This window comes from Myotis yumanensis, unplaced genomic scaffold (genome assembly GCF_028538775.1).
Source record: "Myotis yumanensis isolate MYYU_CA2020_CCGP unplaced genomic scaffold, mMyoYum1.0.hap1 SCAF_12, whole genome shotgun sequence".
Classification (NCBI taxonomy): Eukaryota; Metazoa; Chordata; class Mammalia; order Chiroptera; family Vespertilionidae; genus Myotis; species Myotis yumanensis.
In genome coordinates, this window is record NW_027223763.1 from 43231220 (window position 1) to 43246849 (window position 15630).

The 15630-nt window shown below is 46.3% G+C and overlaps 1 protein-coding gene across 5 annotated transcripts in view; it reads left to right on the plus strand.

The window, feature by feature from the left end:
* Positions 1-15630, plus strand: part of APBA1 (amyloid beta precursor protein binding family A member 1) — a 198042-nt gene that overhangs the window by 125736 nt on the left and 56676 nt on the right. For all 5 annotated transcript variants that reach the window (XM_070431529.1, XM_070431528.1, XM_070431527.1 and 2 more), the window contains exon 2: positions 5691-6950. In XM_070431529.1, the coding sequence (XP_070287630.1) occupies positions 5760-6950 (1191 nt within the window). In that variant the 5' untranslated portion in view covers positions 5691-5759. The remainder of the gene's footprint in view (positions 1-5690; positions 6951-15630) is intronic.

Here is a 15630-nt window from a genome sequence, read left to right on the forward strand (position 1 = left end):
CAATCTTATTTGGCAACCCCAACTGTTTGTTGCTATGGAAACTAACATATCACCCCAGTCTCTGTGTCATTGGCAGCCCCTCGGATGGCTTGGTGGCAGACGTCCTGTTGACTGGAACAGTATGTGTGCAGGTGGAATAGAATAGGCCAAAGTCCCAAGAAATAGGACTTTCCTTCCAACTCCACTGGGGGGAGATGAGGACCATTCATTAAGTCCATGGGAAGTAATTGTACTTCTTAAATATATGCAAAAGAATTAGTACTTATATAAATGGAGTCATGTTCATCCAAGTTTTTTCAGGAGAGAGGAGAGCTGGGAGTCTTCTTTTCCCACTTCTCCACCCTCTACCTTCATGTTTTTCCCTACACCTGCATTACTACCACCCCGCAACTCCCCACACCCACCAACACAATACCCTTCGGTGTAACCACCTGGTATAATTCATTCTGTTCTTTTTTTTTACATTACATTTTGTCTTCAGTATGCTCCTTCTTCTACTTCTCGATGTGTTAAAAGGGAGAATTTACTGGAAATTCTTATCAGTGACTACTGAAGGACAGATCAACCAAAGTAATTTACAGCGTTCCCTCCTACTAGTCCCAAACCAACATGAACCTCAGCTAACATTATGAGATACCTGGATTCAACTGCTGAATCATTAAATGTTTTATTTCTAAATGGTGCACCGCAGTGGCGTTCCCTCCCTTTGTTCCCCTTTTCCAGTCTGGCTGTGGAGCATCCCAGAACCAGGGGTCAGAAAGCCACCTGAGCTTTACTCCTGGCAGCCTGGATTCCCTCACTCCTGCAGCCACGATGCCACAGCACCCCCTCTCCGTGTTGTGGAGGGGCTCCTGCTGAGGGGACTGCCTTGCCTGTGTATTCCAGGTCAGCCAGCCTTTGTAGAGGCAGAGGAATCTTCTTTGACCAGCTGCTCCTTGTCCTGCTCTCTCAGCCTCCAGAGGTACATGGGTCATCACTAAGGACATTGATTGGATGATGGCACTCCTCTCTTAGGCTTTAGGCCCTAGGATGCTTATGAGCTCATGAGGTGCAGAACCTGTGTGAACAGCAGCACTTACATGACTCACAAAGGTGATGCAGTTGCTGTTGTTGTTTTAGCTCTAGGCTCCTTTTGTAGCTTGAACCTATTTCTACTTTGCACTGATCACCAGGTATTATAATTACTGAAGAGTCTGTCCTGGAGGGCTGGGACCATGAGTTAGAAACTTTTGTAGCCCCTTTGCCTTGCACGGTGCATGGCACATGTCCAATAAATGCCAACTGGATCAATGCATTCAAGTGCAGGGAAATGTTGAATTACTACAATTCTTCTGGCACTTAGAGCATCAGAAGGTGGATGAGGCTGTATGGGTGGATGAGGCAGCAGAGATTTGAGATGGAGGGACAAACTGAGTTCTTCTCCAGAGGCTGAGCATGCCAATGTCTAGAAGGCCCCAGATACTGGGGGGAAATAATTGTTTTCTTTTTAATCATGAAAAATGCATTAACTACTTTCTATGTACCCTCTGTGCTTGGCACTGGGAAATCTATAATAATAAAAGGGTAATATGCCAATTAGACAGGATGTCATTCCAGACATCCTTCGGGACAAAGCCAGGGCCGGAGGGAAGCCAGTGCTGGCAGCCAGGGGAAGGAAGGCCTACTCTTGCACAAATTTTCGTGCATCGGGCCTCTAGTCAAAGATAAATGACAGATCCTCTTTTCCCAAGGACTTTATGTTTATAAAGAATTGTTACTCAGAATGACAGGTACTATAATAATAATGTATATGATAGACAAGTACCATGGGGAAAAGGGAGGGGAGAATCAGGCCTTATCACCCCTCTGCTTATAAGCCCCATGCAGCATGCCACTGCGCTTGAAATAAAATCCAAATTCTCTACCCTGATGTACCAGGCTCTGACCCACCCAGCCCCTTCCCCTCTCTGTCCTCATCACCCACCACACCACCCCTTGCTCACTTCCCAAACATTATTTCTGTCCTTGAACAGATCAAGTCCTTTCTCACCTCAAGGCTTGCCCTCAGATCTTTCTGCTTGGCTGCCTCTTTCTTTAGCATTCAGGCCTCTGCTCCATTATCACCTCCTTTGGCCACAGTCTACATAACCTCCTCTACTACCCTGTTTTATTTTCTTCCCAAACCTTTTCACTGAAGTTATCTTGTTCATTTATTAACATAATTGTTATCTACTTTCCTCTCCTTTCCATTCACCATCCCTGCCCCATGCACTACAATGGTGGGTTTCTGAGAACAGAGAGGCCTGTCTGGCTTGGTCACTGCTCTGCCCCAGTGCCTGGAACATTGCCTGGAGGTCAGCACATAATAGAAACGCATCAAGTATGAATGTGTTCTGGGAAAGAGAAGAAAGATTCACCAAAGAAAAGTTGTAGGTAAAAAACAGCTGAGGATAGGAAAGGTGTGAGGGCCAGTGTCAGGACTCTGGGAATTAGAATACAGGGTGCAAGTGAAATGTGGAGGTGAGGCCTGAGGAGCAACATGGCCTGAGGGCTTTGTTTGCCAGGAACCTAGAGCTAGAGAGTGGGTCAGACAGAAAATTCACCAGTTCTATCCCTTCCCAGGTGTGTGACCCAGACAATCACCTAACCCTGCAGTGCCCCCATATCCTCATTTTTAAATGAGCTTATAATACTTTCTATAAGGAGAATATAAGAGTATTCTCTCTGTAGGCTTGTGTGAGGATTCGATGACTCAGTATGTAGAAAACGCCTAGTAGTGCCTGGTATATAGTTGGCTAAGCATTTGCACTAGAGTGGAGTCGCTGAAGAGTTTGAGAAATAGGTTTGTAGGATTGAGGTTTGTATTTTAGAAAGATCATCAGGCTGGCAGTGGGGAGCGTGGACTGCAGGGGGCTGAGAAATTAGTCAAGGAAACAATTGTGTGGGCAAGACAGACCAAGACTTGGCAACAGTGAGGATGGTACAAGAGTTATTAAGACAATGGACTCAGTCATCAGTTTGGGGAAGGAGATGAGGCAAAGAGACAAGTAGGTAATGATTCCTGGACATGGGGCTTGGGTAATTGTGTGGCTGGGAGTGCCATTCACCCACACAGGAAATACAGGATGTGGGCCAGGCAATCACCTAACCCCAGGTTTGGGAGCCTGTGGCAGGTTGATTTTGAGTGCTGCGGGAACTCAGGGGGAAGGGGGAGATGCTACTCAGCAAGAAAACTCACCTCTCCCTACATGGCAATATAATCACATGCAAGCACTGTACTTACTGGTACTTAATAAATGTTAGCACTTAATATTTCGTGTTTATAATTTTTGCCTTTAAAGCAAATACTGTGAGAAATTTCTTTGTCCACATCTGAGGGTTGGGTTTTTTGTTTTCTTTGCTTCTGAGATTTCTATAAGTAGAATTACTGGAGCAAAGATATGTTGGAGATTTTAACTCATCTTGACAAATTCCTTTTCAAAAAGTATATATATATATATATATATATATATATATATATATTTATATATATATATTCTCCAAATATTTTGGGATTCTTTAAAATCAGCTTTAATATTCTTTTATAAATACCATCCCAAAAAATTGCCAGGATATGGGGAACAGTTCTCTCGTGTGCTTCCTATGGACGTGATCACCAATGTCAGCTCCATCTTTAAGCGTTGCTAGTTGCATTTGTCCTAGGGAAGTTCCTCAAGTAAATACCTGTTATTAATTAACATGTTGGCAATACCACAGCCCAAACTTTATTCTTGAAACCATGGCAATAAGTGAAATATAAGCACTCCATGCATAAATACTCCCCTGAGGCTTGGGAGGGGATATAAGGAAAACGTACTCAGTGAATATAAATCTCCACATTACCAGACTGCATTGTTATAACAGTATTTTCCCCCAAAGGACGGGTTTCTTGCAACTTACCGTGCTATAATGTAGTGTATGCACTTGCGTAGAAATTTCGTTTCCTTTGAATTAATACACGTGCTATGAGAGGGCACCATTGAGTGGTCAAATAAAATTATAATGTAGAATAAATTCAAATTTCTTTCTCATGCATATAAAATAGAAAAATCTATTTTCACTGAAGACAGTGACTTGGTCAGTTCTACAAGTGAGTATCATGAATTGTTGGCCATCCGGGTGCTTCGGATGGTTGTTACTGTGTTTCTAACTCTGACCACACAGAGCTGACACACCACAGAGGAGCAGTACCCGGGAGGAGTGTTTGGTATGCTTAGTATCCCTCTGTGGACCCTTGCTTTGTGTCTAACAGACTTAGTTTGTACATAATAGAGTTTTTAATCGGTTGTCTTTTTCAGAGAGTCCTTATAAAGGAAGCATGGGTAGAGTGTTCTTGCCCATGTGTTGTACTGAATATTTGTTTTGTATTTCCCATGACCCACTCACTGGAGGCCACTTAACCAAGGGGCCCCAGCACTAATACTTGCCTCTTCTGTTCAGAGCATTAACCATCCATCAAAGTGTGAATGGAGACTCAGACTTGCTTTCGGAACGCACTCTTATACCTAGTGCCTAGTACCTGTTCTCTGGTGGAAATGGGTAAAGAGATTGGCCTTGTTATCCAGTTCTGGCTATAATAGTAGTTCATGGAATTTTAGATCCAGTGTATGGGGGAAGTAAGCTAGTCAGCGTCTCTTTAAGTGTATTTGTCAGCACTCTGGCCTCTAGGGGTAGAAAATGTTTCCTAGTCGAATAAGTTTGGGAAATGCTGAATCCTGTGTCTCCATCCCCTTGAATATTCACAATGAAATGGCAACTCTAAGTCAGCATTTCCCAAACTTATTTGACCAGGGAGCCTCTTTTCCTTGCGTAATAGCCGTTAACATCCTGCTGTAGGAAATGAGTCCAGTCTCCTAGTGGATGGAGGACCAGAGAATGAAGCCACTCGTGGGAGTAACCGCCGGGAAAAGCAGGAGGAGAACCCACTGGTGGTGGACGCCTCCCTCAGAATGGGTTGCCTATTTGTGCTGATAGCAATGGCTTCAAAACATTTTGAGATTTTTTTCCTTTGAAATTTACTTAAAGAACCGTTTCTAAGGTTATTTAGGATGCTAGTTTATAGAGAATTATCCCCTAGCACAGTGGTTCTCAACCTTGGCTGCACATCAGAATCACCTGGGAATCTTTTTAAAATCCTGATTTCTGGGCCTCATCCTCCGGAAATTCTGTTTCTTTGTTACTAATGTTGTGGCCCACCCCATAACAAAGAAACAGAATTTCCGGAGGATGAGGCCCAGAAATCAGGATTTTAAAAAGATTCCCAGGTGATTCTAATGTGCAGCCAAGGTTGAGAACCACTACCCTAGCAGAGAGAAAAGGTGTCAATCAGCCCATTTCATTTAGTAGCACTCCTTATTCACCTGCATCAGAAATGGAACCTGAATAGTAAGCACCGTGGAGAACAAAGGCGCAGGAGGCCCTCCCGTCGCAGGGGTGGGGGCGGGAGAAAGCCAGTAAGCAATTAAACAAGTACATGTGTAATTAGAAATTACGGGAAACCAAGAAAATGAACTAGGTGCTGTCAGACTGAGCGTACATTTGCAATCATTTTTTAAATTGGCCCAGATTCAGAAGGGATCGATAGCAGCTGCTTTTCTGGCCATCTTGGTGCCCCGCTCAGGACTACAGCATGAACGACTTAACGCCCCCTCCTTCCCCTCTTGTCTCTCCAGGCGGGCGAAGCAAAATGAGCGCGCAGTGAGCCGGCCCAGCCTCTCTCGCAGCCGTCCCCGACGCCCACCATGAACCCCTTGGAGGGGGCCGCGGAGGTGGAGGTGACCGACGAGGCGGCAGGCGGGGAGGTGAACGAGTCGGTGGAGGCCGACCTGGAGCGCCCCGAGGTGGAGGAGGAGCAGCAGCAGCAGCAACACCATGCGGGCCGGCCCCCGCGCGCACTCGCCGTCGAGGACCCCCGCGCCCAGCCCGCGCCGCCGGAGGAAGAGGAGCGCGGGGAGTGCCTGGCGCGCTCGGCCAGCACGGAGAGCGGCTTCCACAACCACACGGACACGGCCGAGGGCGACGTGATCGCAGCGGCGCGCGACGGCGACGACCCGGAGCGCACGCAGGACCCCGAGGACGAGAGCGCGTACGCCGTGCAGTACCGGCCCGAGGCCGAGGAGTACACGGAGCAGGCGGAGGCCGAGCACGCCGAGGCCACGCACCGCCTCGCGCTGCCCAACCACCTGCACTTCCACTCGCTGGAGCAGGAGGAGGCCATGACCGCGGCCTACTCTGGCTACGTGTACACGCACCGGCTGTTCCACCGCGGCGAGGACGAGCCCTACGCCGAGCCCTACGCCGACTACGGCGGCCTCCAGGAGCACGTGTACGAGGAGATCGGGGACGCGCCCGAGCTGGACGCGCGCGACGGGCTGCGGCTGTACGAGCAGGAGCGCGACGAGGAGGCCGCGTACCGCCAGGAGGCCCTGGGCGCGCGGCTGCACCACTACGACGAGCGCTCGGACGGCGAGTCCGACAGCCCCGAAAAGGAGGCCGAGTTCGCTCCCTACCCGCGGATGGACAGCTACGAGCAGGAGGAGGACATCGACCAGATCGTGGCCGAGGTCAAGCAGAGCATGAGCTCGCAGAGCCTCGACAAGGCGGCCGAGGACATGCCGGAGGCCGAGCAGGACCTGGAGCGCTCCCCCACCCCTGGCGGAGGCCACCCCGACAGCCCCGGGCCTCCAGCCCCGGCTGGGCAGCAGCGGGCGGCGGGCACCGTGGTGGGCGAGGCGGTGCAGCGGTACAGCAAGGAGAAGAGGGATGCCATCTCGCTGGCCATCAAGGATATTAAGGAGGCCATCGAGGAGGTGAAAACCAGGACCATCCGTTCGCCTTACACCCCCGACGAGCCCAAAGAGCCCATCTGGGTCATGCGCCAGGACATCAGCCCCACCAGAGATTGCGATGACCAGAGGCCCGGGGATGGAGACGTAAGTACGCGCGGCCAGGAGAGGAGACGAGTGCAGTGTGGCCTTGTTTGTCATTGGGAAGTGACCAGCAGATAGATGGTCTGTGGGAATGCTAAACATGTGTCCACCGCAAGCCTCAAAAATAGCTTGCACTTAAGCGCTAGTGAAACACAGGTGGTTGGGAGTTAAAGTGTTAAATGAGTTTATCAGACCATAGAGCAGTGGTTCTCAACCTTGGCTGCACATTAGAATCACCTGGGAATCTTTTTAAATTCCTGATTTCTGGGCCTCATCCTCCGAGGCCCAGCTACCCTCATCCGAGGATGAGGCCCAGAAATCAGGATTTTAAAAAGATTCCCAGGTGATTCTAATGTGCAGCCAAGGTTGAGAACCACTGGTATAGAGGGATTGCTGTTAATCAGTGGTTCTCAGGCTGCGCCTAGAACACTTGTTCAGAAATGAATTTCTAAGCCCCCCCCTCCCCCCCGCCGCTCCCACCCACGCCCTCCCCGCCCTTCTTTCTCATTTAGAAGGTTTGGGGTGGGGCCTGAGAATTTGTAGTCCTGCTTGAATGAGGAAAGCCTTTATTGGAAAGGAGTATTGCAAAGGGGAGAAAGGTGCCATTGTAATCGGGGACATGGGAGGGAGGACTAGCAATAGGGTAATCTCTGACTGAGATCTGCAGGAGTCCCCTCGGGTTTGGCAGAAAGGAGTTTCTTTTATAGGGAAGAGTAAACAAGGCAGGAAAGTATGGGTATGAGGAAGTGGGCAGAAAGCATGGCAGATGAGAAAATGTTTTAACCTGAGACCAGCCTGTTGTCCTGAGAGGTTGTTGAGGAGGGCTTGTTGACTAGCCAACGTTCAAAGACCTGTAGAAAGGAGAGGAGCTTAACCAAAGATTGGTTTACGAGCATTTTGTTCTGATTAATCCAAAGTTCAGCTGATCATCTGTCAGGTAAAAAATGGGAATTTGGAAGTCTGTGTCTGGCTTTGTCATAGGTACCAGTAAGCAGGGAGTCTTATCTAAGTCATATGGGGGGTTCTTTGTAGTAAGCTGTTTCGGAAACACTTTGGTGGGGGACTCTTAACTTTTGCCGTTGGCGGGGCTCAGGTGAAGTTCGACAATGTCACTAACAAGTTCCCAGGTGATGCTGATCTGCTGGTCCCAGAGCCACAATTTGGGAACCACTGATGTAAAACAACCTCTGGCAGGTTGGGGACAGATAGTGTGGCCTCCTCCGAGGAAAGATTGTGGAGCCCTTTCCTGCCAGAGTTTCTGCAGTTTTTCACCCACCTGTTCCTCACTGTGGCTTTCAGCAAGTGCTTAATTTAAGGTACCAGGGTGTCCTTCTCACATCACAAAAGACATGTTTTTAGTTTTAAACTGAATTGTGCTTCTTTGTGAAGAGCTACCAAAAGCTATTGCTGTCCGTGTTGACATTTTACTTTTCATTTTTAGAAAACCTATGAAATTTGATAACATGACAAGCTTGGGTGTCACAATCTATTCAAAATACACTAAGAAGACTAACCTTTGCCCCACTACCTTGCTATAAAGATCCTCTTTCTGCTCTGGCTCTCACTTTCTATTCTCCTGAAAATGTTTTAAGCAATTTCATTTAAAATGGGTGCTTGGCGTAAATGAAGGGTCAGGAGGTTAAATTCAATTTCATTTAATTCTTCATTTTATGAGTGCACTAGGCTATTTCTCAGTATACCTTTTGGAGTGAGAAACCATTATTGGAAGCTGTTCATTTTACTTACACGGAAAGGGCTGTGCAGGTCAGAGGTATGGCTCTCTACCTCTTTTAGTAACGGGGCCCCTAGTCGAATAAGTTTGGGAAATGCTGAATCCTGTGTCTCCATCCCCTTGAATATTCAGTTGTTAATCAGTGGTTCTCAGGCTGCAATACTCCTTTCCAATATTCAGTAACAGTCAACATTTGCTGTTGGCTGATTAAATCTCCTGCACTTTTAAGGGAAGGCTGGAAACCTGTAGGAAAAGTTCTTTGTGCTCCCCCACAGCAAGGGGGCAGCATTGGGTCAGTTAGTTCCACGATGTCCTGTATCTCTCTCTTCTGTTTTCCAGACTTCACATCCAAAAGTTTTAAAACAAGTGTGCTCACCTGTAGACTTCCCCTTGACCTCCAGCATTTCCAGGTTCCTCTTGGCTAGGAGGGAGGGACTGCAGCAAGCATTTTGCAAATGAAGTGGAAATGGAGCAGGTTTTCAAAAGTGGGGAGCTGGCAAGAAGCTGGGTTCTACATTCTTTTAGAAACTTGCGAAGAGCTGCAGGAGCGTTAAGTCCAGATGCTGGCCTCCTCCTTCAGCTTTCCCACATGTACCAGCTCCTGAAAATGACCAGCAAAACCATGTTGTCCCTGCAGCCTCATGATGAACCCCAGCGCAGCCTGCACTAGGGCAGGGCCGGGGTGGGGGGTGTCTTCCTTCTGTTCATTTATACTAAGACTAGAGGCTCGATGCACGAAAATTGTGCAAGGGCTATGCCCCCACCCACCACTGCGACTGCTTCTGCCTCGGCCCCCAACATAGTGGCTTCATCCAGAAGGTTGTCCTTCATCTGGTATAATTAGCATATCATACTTTTATTATTATAGAAAACCACTTAATCCTCTCCTTCATTCCAAAGGTAGAATTAATTATAGAATATCAGTCGATGCTTTAGAAACCCACACTGTCAGAAATTAGGCTTGATGCTAAGAAATAGGTAAGTAAGGCTTATGAATAGTTAATACCAAGCAAACCCCAAAACCTGTGCCTTAAAATATCCCACCAGCCAGTTGTAAGCCATTTAAATTTGTGTATTGTGCTTCATCTGTCATGTGTTTTTATGGGAAAGACCTTCATTTGCTATTTCTTTGATGGTATTATTGGGGGGGGCGGAGTATATAAATACACACATTCTGTTGATTGACACCTCAGCATCAAAAAATATTTACTGCATACTCATTCCAGGTAGAAAATGGGAAGCACTATTAAAAGCAGTGTGGTCTGAAGTCTGTTCTGGAGGTACTTGTTAAAAATACAAATTACTGCCTTTCCCTTACAAACCAGATTACCTAAGTGGAGCCCAGTGAGCTGGGATTTGGGGTTTTTGTTTGTTTGTTTCTGACTTTGTGTTATATTGTTTTGTAAATTCTCCCTGCGATTCTTAAGCATATAAACGATTAAGAATCATTTATTTAAATTTAAAGAAAAGTATTCTCTGGACAGTTTCCCATATAATAGCGGCGGGTTTGAGACTTAACTAGTAACTTTTATTAGCACAGGTACGGTTTTTGTAAAAAAGGGCTGCCCTGCTGTGGTTATGGTCAGCAGACCTGGGGAAGTGGCCCCACAATTCTTATTCCAAAAGCAGTGCATTCTCAAATTGGCATGACCAGAAGCTATAGTAAAACACATGAAAAACGCCTGTGTTACCACTTGCCAGAGATAACTGCTGATAGCTCCGTCTGCTTTTAACACGACTTTTAATTCCCTCGGAACTTGAGCATTTTCCTCTTCGCTTGGCGCAAGCTGGCATTTGCTTGCTGATGACCTGTTCAGATGCAAAGATAGGGTTGCTCATTAGCGAGAACTTATTGAACACATAGGAGATGCTCAGCATGGAGGGAAAATAATTGTTTTCTGAAAATTTAAAAAATACTTATTAATCCTTTGCTTCTTTCTAGTAAAGACTGTCTCTTTTCCAGATATGTGTTTGAAAACTGCCTCCCAGCCCCCTTCTTGAAAAAATATCGCTAATGAATGCCCAGTTCTGAAAAGTTCCACCGCCTAGCAACCTCTTTTTAGGCAACAAAGTGGAGAACAGAGTCCTGGTGGGATCAGAGAGATGGAGGGTAGCAGTACACAGTATTAATTGGATGGTGTTGGCTACTTTGGTGTGTTCTGCAGCTTGAAATGGTGTTCAACTCCGCTCCCTCTTAAAGCTGCACTAAAATGATAGTAAAATAATAAAAACATGTAAAACCGCAAGCACCACGAGACAGAGGAAACAGCAGCAGCTGAGAACAACAAAATTTGGGGACACTAGTGCTCCCCAATATTTCCAGTTGTCCTCTTCTGTTGAGCACAGGGAGGACTGTATTGTCCTTCCTTGTTCCCTAGACGTTAGGCCTGGCCCTTGAAATAGGAGCAGTGAGCAGAGTTCTCCCCCTGAAGCCTCAGGTCACAAGACTCAGAGCCTCCATCAGCCTGGGTCCCGAGTGACCCTGATGAGCCAGCCTCCCTGCTGACCCTGTGGACGTGCAGTGTGAGAGAGGAATCAACGTGGGGGGTTTGGTGGTTTGTTACCATAGCAGAGCCTGATCTATCCTGACAAATAACTGATAGGTTTCTGTTTCCTCTGCTGAGTGGCAGTAAGGATTTGTGCTATGGACCCTAAGAAAGGCTTGGGAATTCGAGACACCAGACAGATGGCAGGAGTATGGCTGGGAAAACAGCAGTGTTTGAAAGTTTGTCATTAGGAGAGGTTAGATCCATTGTCCAGCTCGTGTGGGCAGGTTACCTCTCCTCTCCTGCCCACAGAAGACGGGAGGTACTCTGAGGAGAGGGTGAGTCAGAGAGGCACTGGAAGTGGGGGCACTAGTCGAAGCTGAAAATGGGATGAAGAGCATGACAGAACACATGCCTGCGAGACTCAGACCGCCTCAGAGTTCTTAGCTGTCAAGCGTAGAACCCACCTGACCCCACACCCCAGCAGGAGACTAGAATACTCCTCTCTGAGGAAACAGACCCAGGAGAAGATACCTACAGACACTCATGTTTGGGGGTTTCCAAACATAGCACCTGGATCCCTACCAGATCACCCCACAGGAAAGGTTCCTGCCATGCATGAGCTTTTTTTTTGACACACAGTGAAATAGACAGACATCCAAGGATCACTAGACATTCAAAGAACATCTCTAACATGAAAGACAAAGATACAGAAAAGCAAATGAAGAAAGGAACTTGGAGAAATAAAGGCAGTGCTCAGAGCAGAAGAAAACTATAAAACACTTATCAATATCCTCAGAAAGGAAAGAGAAGATAAGGGAGCCATTAAATTAGAATGCCTTTTTTTTAAATAAAAAAAATTTAATTAAAATATATGACAGCAGAAATTTAAAATTAACATTTAAGAAATCCTTCAATAGGAAGGTTAGAAGACAAAATAGAGGAAATCTTCAAGAAAGTAGAACAATTAGGACAAAAGGAATGAAAGTAGTAGGAACATCTATATATATATATATATAAGCCTAAGCAACAGTTGACAGAACGACTGGTCAACCAGTCACTCTGATGCGCACTGACCACCAGGGGGCAGACGTTCAATGCAGAGCTGCCCCCTGGTGGTCAGTGCACTCCCACAGGGGGAGCGCCCCTCAGCCAGGAACTGGGCTCACGGCTAGTGAGTGCAGCTACCACAGCAGGAGCCTCTCCTGACTCTGTGGCTGCTTGGGCAGCGCTACCAAGCAGCGGCAACAGGCACAGTGGGCCAGGATGAGTGCAAGCAGTGCAGTGCCTGGCCCCAATTCTGGCTCCTCCCTGGGGATTGGGCCTAAACCGGCAGTCTGACATCCCTTGAAGGGTCCCGAATTGAGAGAGGGCACAGGCTGAGCTAAGAGACACCCCACCCTCCCCCAGTGCATGATTTTCGTGCACCAAGCCTCTAGTACAGCGGTTCTCAACCTGTGGGTCGCGACCCCTTTGGGGGTTGAACGACCCTTTCACAGGGGTCGCCTAAGACCATCGGAAAACACATATGTAATTACATATTGTTTTTGTGATTAATCACTATGCTTTAATTATGTTCAATTTGTAACAATGAAATTGGGGGTCACCACAACATGAGGAACTGTATTAAAGGTCATTAGGAAGGTTGAGAACCACTGCAGTAGATAAATAAAATGGAGACATTATGAAAGATTATTTCCGAGAACCAAATGACATGAGATTTCCCCGATTAAAAGGTTCCACTGGGTACCTAGAACAATGAAATAAAAAGACCCACAGACCTTTCAGAAAACTGTGGAAAAAGAGAAGATCCTGCAGGTTTACAAATGATCAGGAATCACAATGGTATTGGACTTCTCAAAAACTGGAGACCTACACACAGTAATTTCCAGTTCAGTGTGAAGGTGGAATACAGATGTTTTTAGATATTCAGGGTCCCAGAAAATATCCCTCCCCTACACCCTTTCTCAGGAAGCTACTAGGCAATTGCATCTTCTGAGGCAGAAGATGCAAGATCTGAGAAATGGGATCCAACATTGGAAAGAGACAAAGGGACTCCCTGGGGTGATGAGGTCAGAGATCCCACATGACAGCTGAAAGGCAGGCCAAGGCAGCAGCCAATCCAGTGTAGCCCAGAGCTTGGAGGGCTCCAACGTAGGAGGTTTCCAGAAAGAATGGAAATGAAAGATTTCCTAATATGATTATACTGAGAGGAAACTTAGATTGTTTTAGGAGAGTTTGGCATGAATTATTGATTAGTAAACAGAAAACTAAATGAATGGAAAAACAATTCAGTTCGTTTTCTCACTGAAAACAATTGTTATACAGGCAAGAAATGCAATAAAAGAATGCATGTGTCTCCGTAGGGAAGAGCATATGCATAGTCTTCAGAGTACAAACACTGAATATTGACTAACCAAAAATTGTAATATTGAGAGGGTAAGGAAAGATGCATTAGAAAAGTGGTAAATCCTAGTCTTTTATAGTAGAAGGCAAGTCTAAAATGGAAAAATAGAGGTGAGTCAGTGTGAACACAATGTTTATGAGTATCATACATAGTAAATACTGGAAGAAATGCTAAAAGACTAAAGGTGGAAGGAAATAGGGAAAAATACCTCCATGTTTGCCATAAACTAGACAGTATTGTTTGACTTTTAAAACTATATTCATGTACTAGAGGCCTGGTGCACTGATTTGTGCACCAGTGGGGTCCCTCAGCCTGGCCTGCAGGATCGGGCCAAAACCAGCTCTCTGACATCCCCTGAGGGTTCCCGGATTGTGAGAGGGTGCAGGCCAGGCTGAGGGACCCCACTGGTGCATGATGGGGGCTGGGGAGGGCTCCAGGGTGTGTCCTGCCCATCTCGCTCAGTTCTGATTTGCTGGACCCCAGCAGCAAGCTAACTTACTGGTGGGATCATCTGCCCCCTGGTGGTCAGTGCACGTCATAGCGAGCGGTTGTGTGACCTTAACATATCATTCGCATATTACGCTTTGATTGGTTGAATAGCTGACCTGTCCACCAGACACTTAGCATATTTGGCTTTTATTATATAGGATTTCTTTGCCTTAAATTAAAAATATTGAAGAGTTGGGATCATTATTCAGAGATCACTCACTCAACAGAGGGATCCTTTCATTGTTACTGTCTGTTTTCTTGAAAAAATAGAAAAAGGCAAACACTTCTGTATATTATATGTGCCCTTTTTAGAAAATGACTGTTTTAGTAACTGTTATATGGTAAGGTAAACGTTCCGAGTTTTCCATTTTAATTTCATGGCTTACATTACACACATCAGAGTAAAGAAGTAAAAAGTAGGTTGAGGGCTGTGGCTGTTCTACTTAAGGTGAAGAACCTTAATTGGAAAGTGGGTTTGCACTTTGACAATGCAAAGCCTCATGCATTTGAGAGCTGTGGGCTTGAAAATGGGCTGGAGTTTGGAAACCACTGAACACAGGTGGGAAGGGAGCAGGAAGAATACTGACAACTGCCGAGGTCACATGTGGGTGCATTCACCGCTCCTCAAGTTTGTTCACCGCTCCTCAAGTTTATATACGTATTTAGGTTCAGGGTTTTCGCTTTTAAAATGAAATGTTTCGAGATGCTTCCTTTACCGGGGTACATTTAATGGCCCATCCTACAATTTAGGATCAGCAACGAATTGCCGTATCTCTGTCAATGGAAAGGAATGCTCGACAGAAGAGAATTTAGTTGTAACAAAAACAAAATGAGCCATTTTTCTGTGAACTATGAGGACCTGATGTGACCAGGGAAGGTAACTTCTTAAGGATGTAATGATCTTCCTGTTACAACTTCAAAAGGAGAAAGCTTGACCTTGAAATCTCTCTTGGAGAGCAGATAATTCATTTCAATCATGAGAAAACAAGAGGAAGTTGGAGGATGTGTGCTTCTGCTCTTTCCTCCTGGATATGAAGTATTGGCTCTGATTTCTTTAACTCACCTTTAGAGTTTCACCTGTAAGTTCAGCTCCAGGCAGGCCCTGTTTCCAGGGCTGGGCAGGAGCCTCCCCACTGACATCCGGCCATGTTGGAATCAGCAGAGCAAGCCTGTCCAATGATCTGCACAGCAGAAGGCCAGGGCACAAATTACTCTGTGCTCGGTGGCATGAAAGTACGTGATGGGAAAGATTGGTTTTGTTAAACCCCCAGGCTCCAATCTTTTTTGCTTCACCTGACTCCACTCCCAAGAGGAATCTTTCTCAACTTCATAATGGATTGTCTCACTAGTCAGTGTCTATGTGAAACTGTGCCAAGAAGTGACAGGGCAAGCAGCAGGGAAGAGAATGGACGATTTCGCCGGAGAGAATTTTGCTATCACTTCCCAGATAGAAATGCAGCCCACAGGGCCGCAGTTCGGGTGTCTGACATGCTCTCTTAATAAGTTGGGGCTCAAGAAACTTCCCAGGAGTTTTTAGAAGAATTATGTCAGCTCCCCCAACTGTGCACT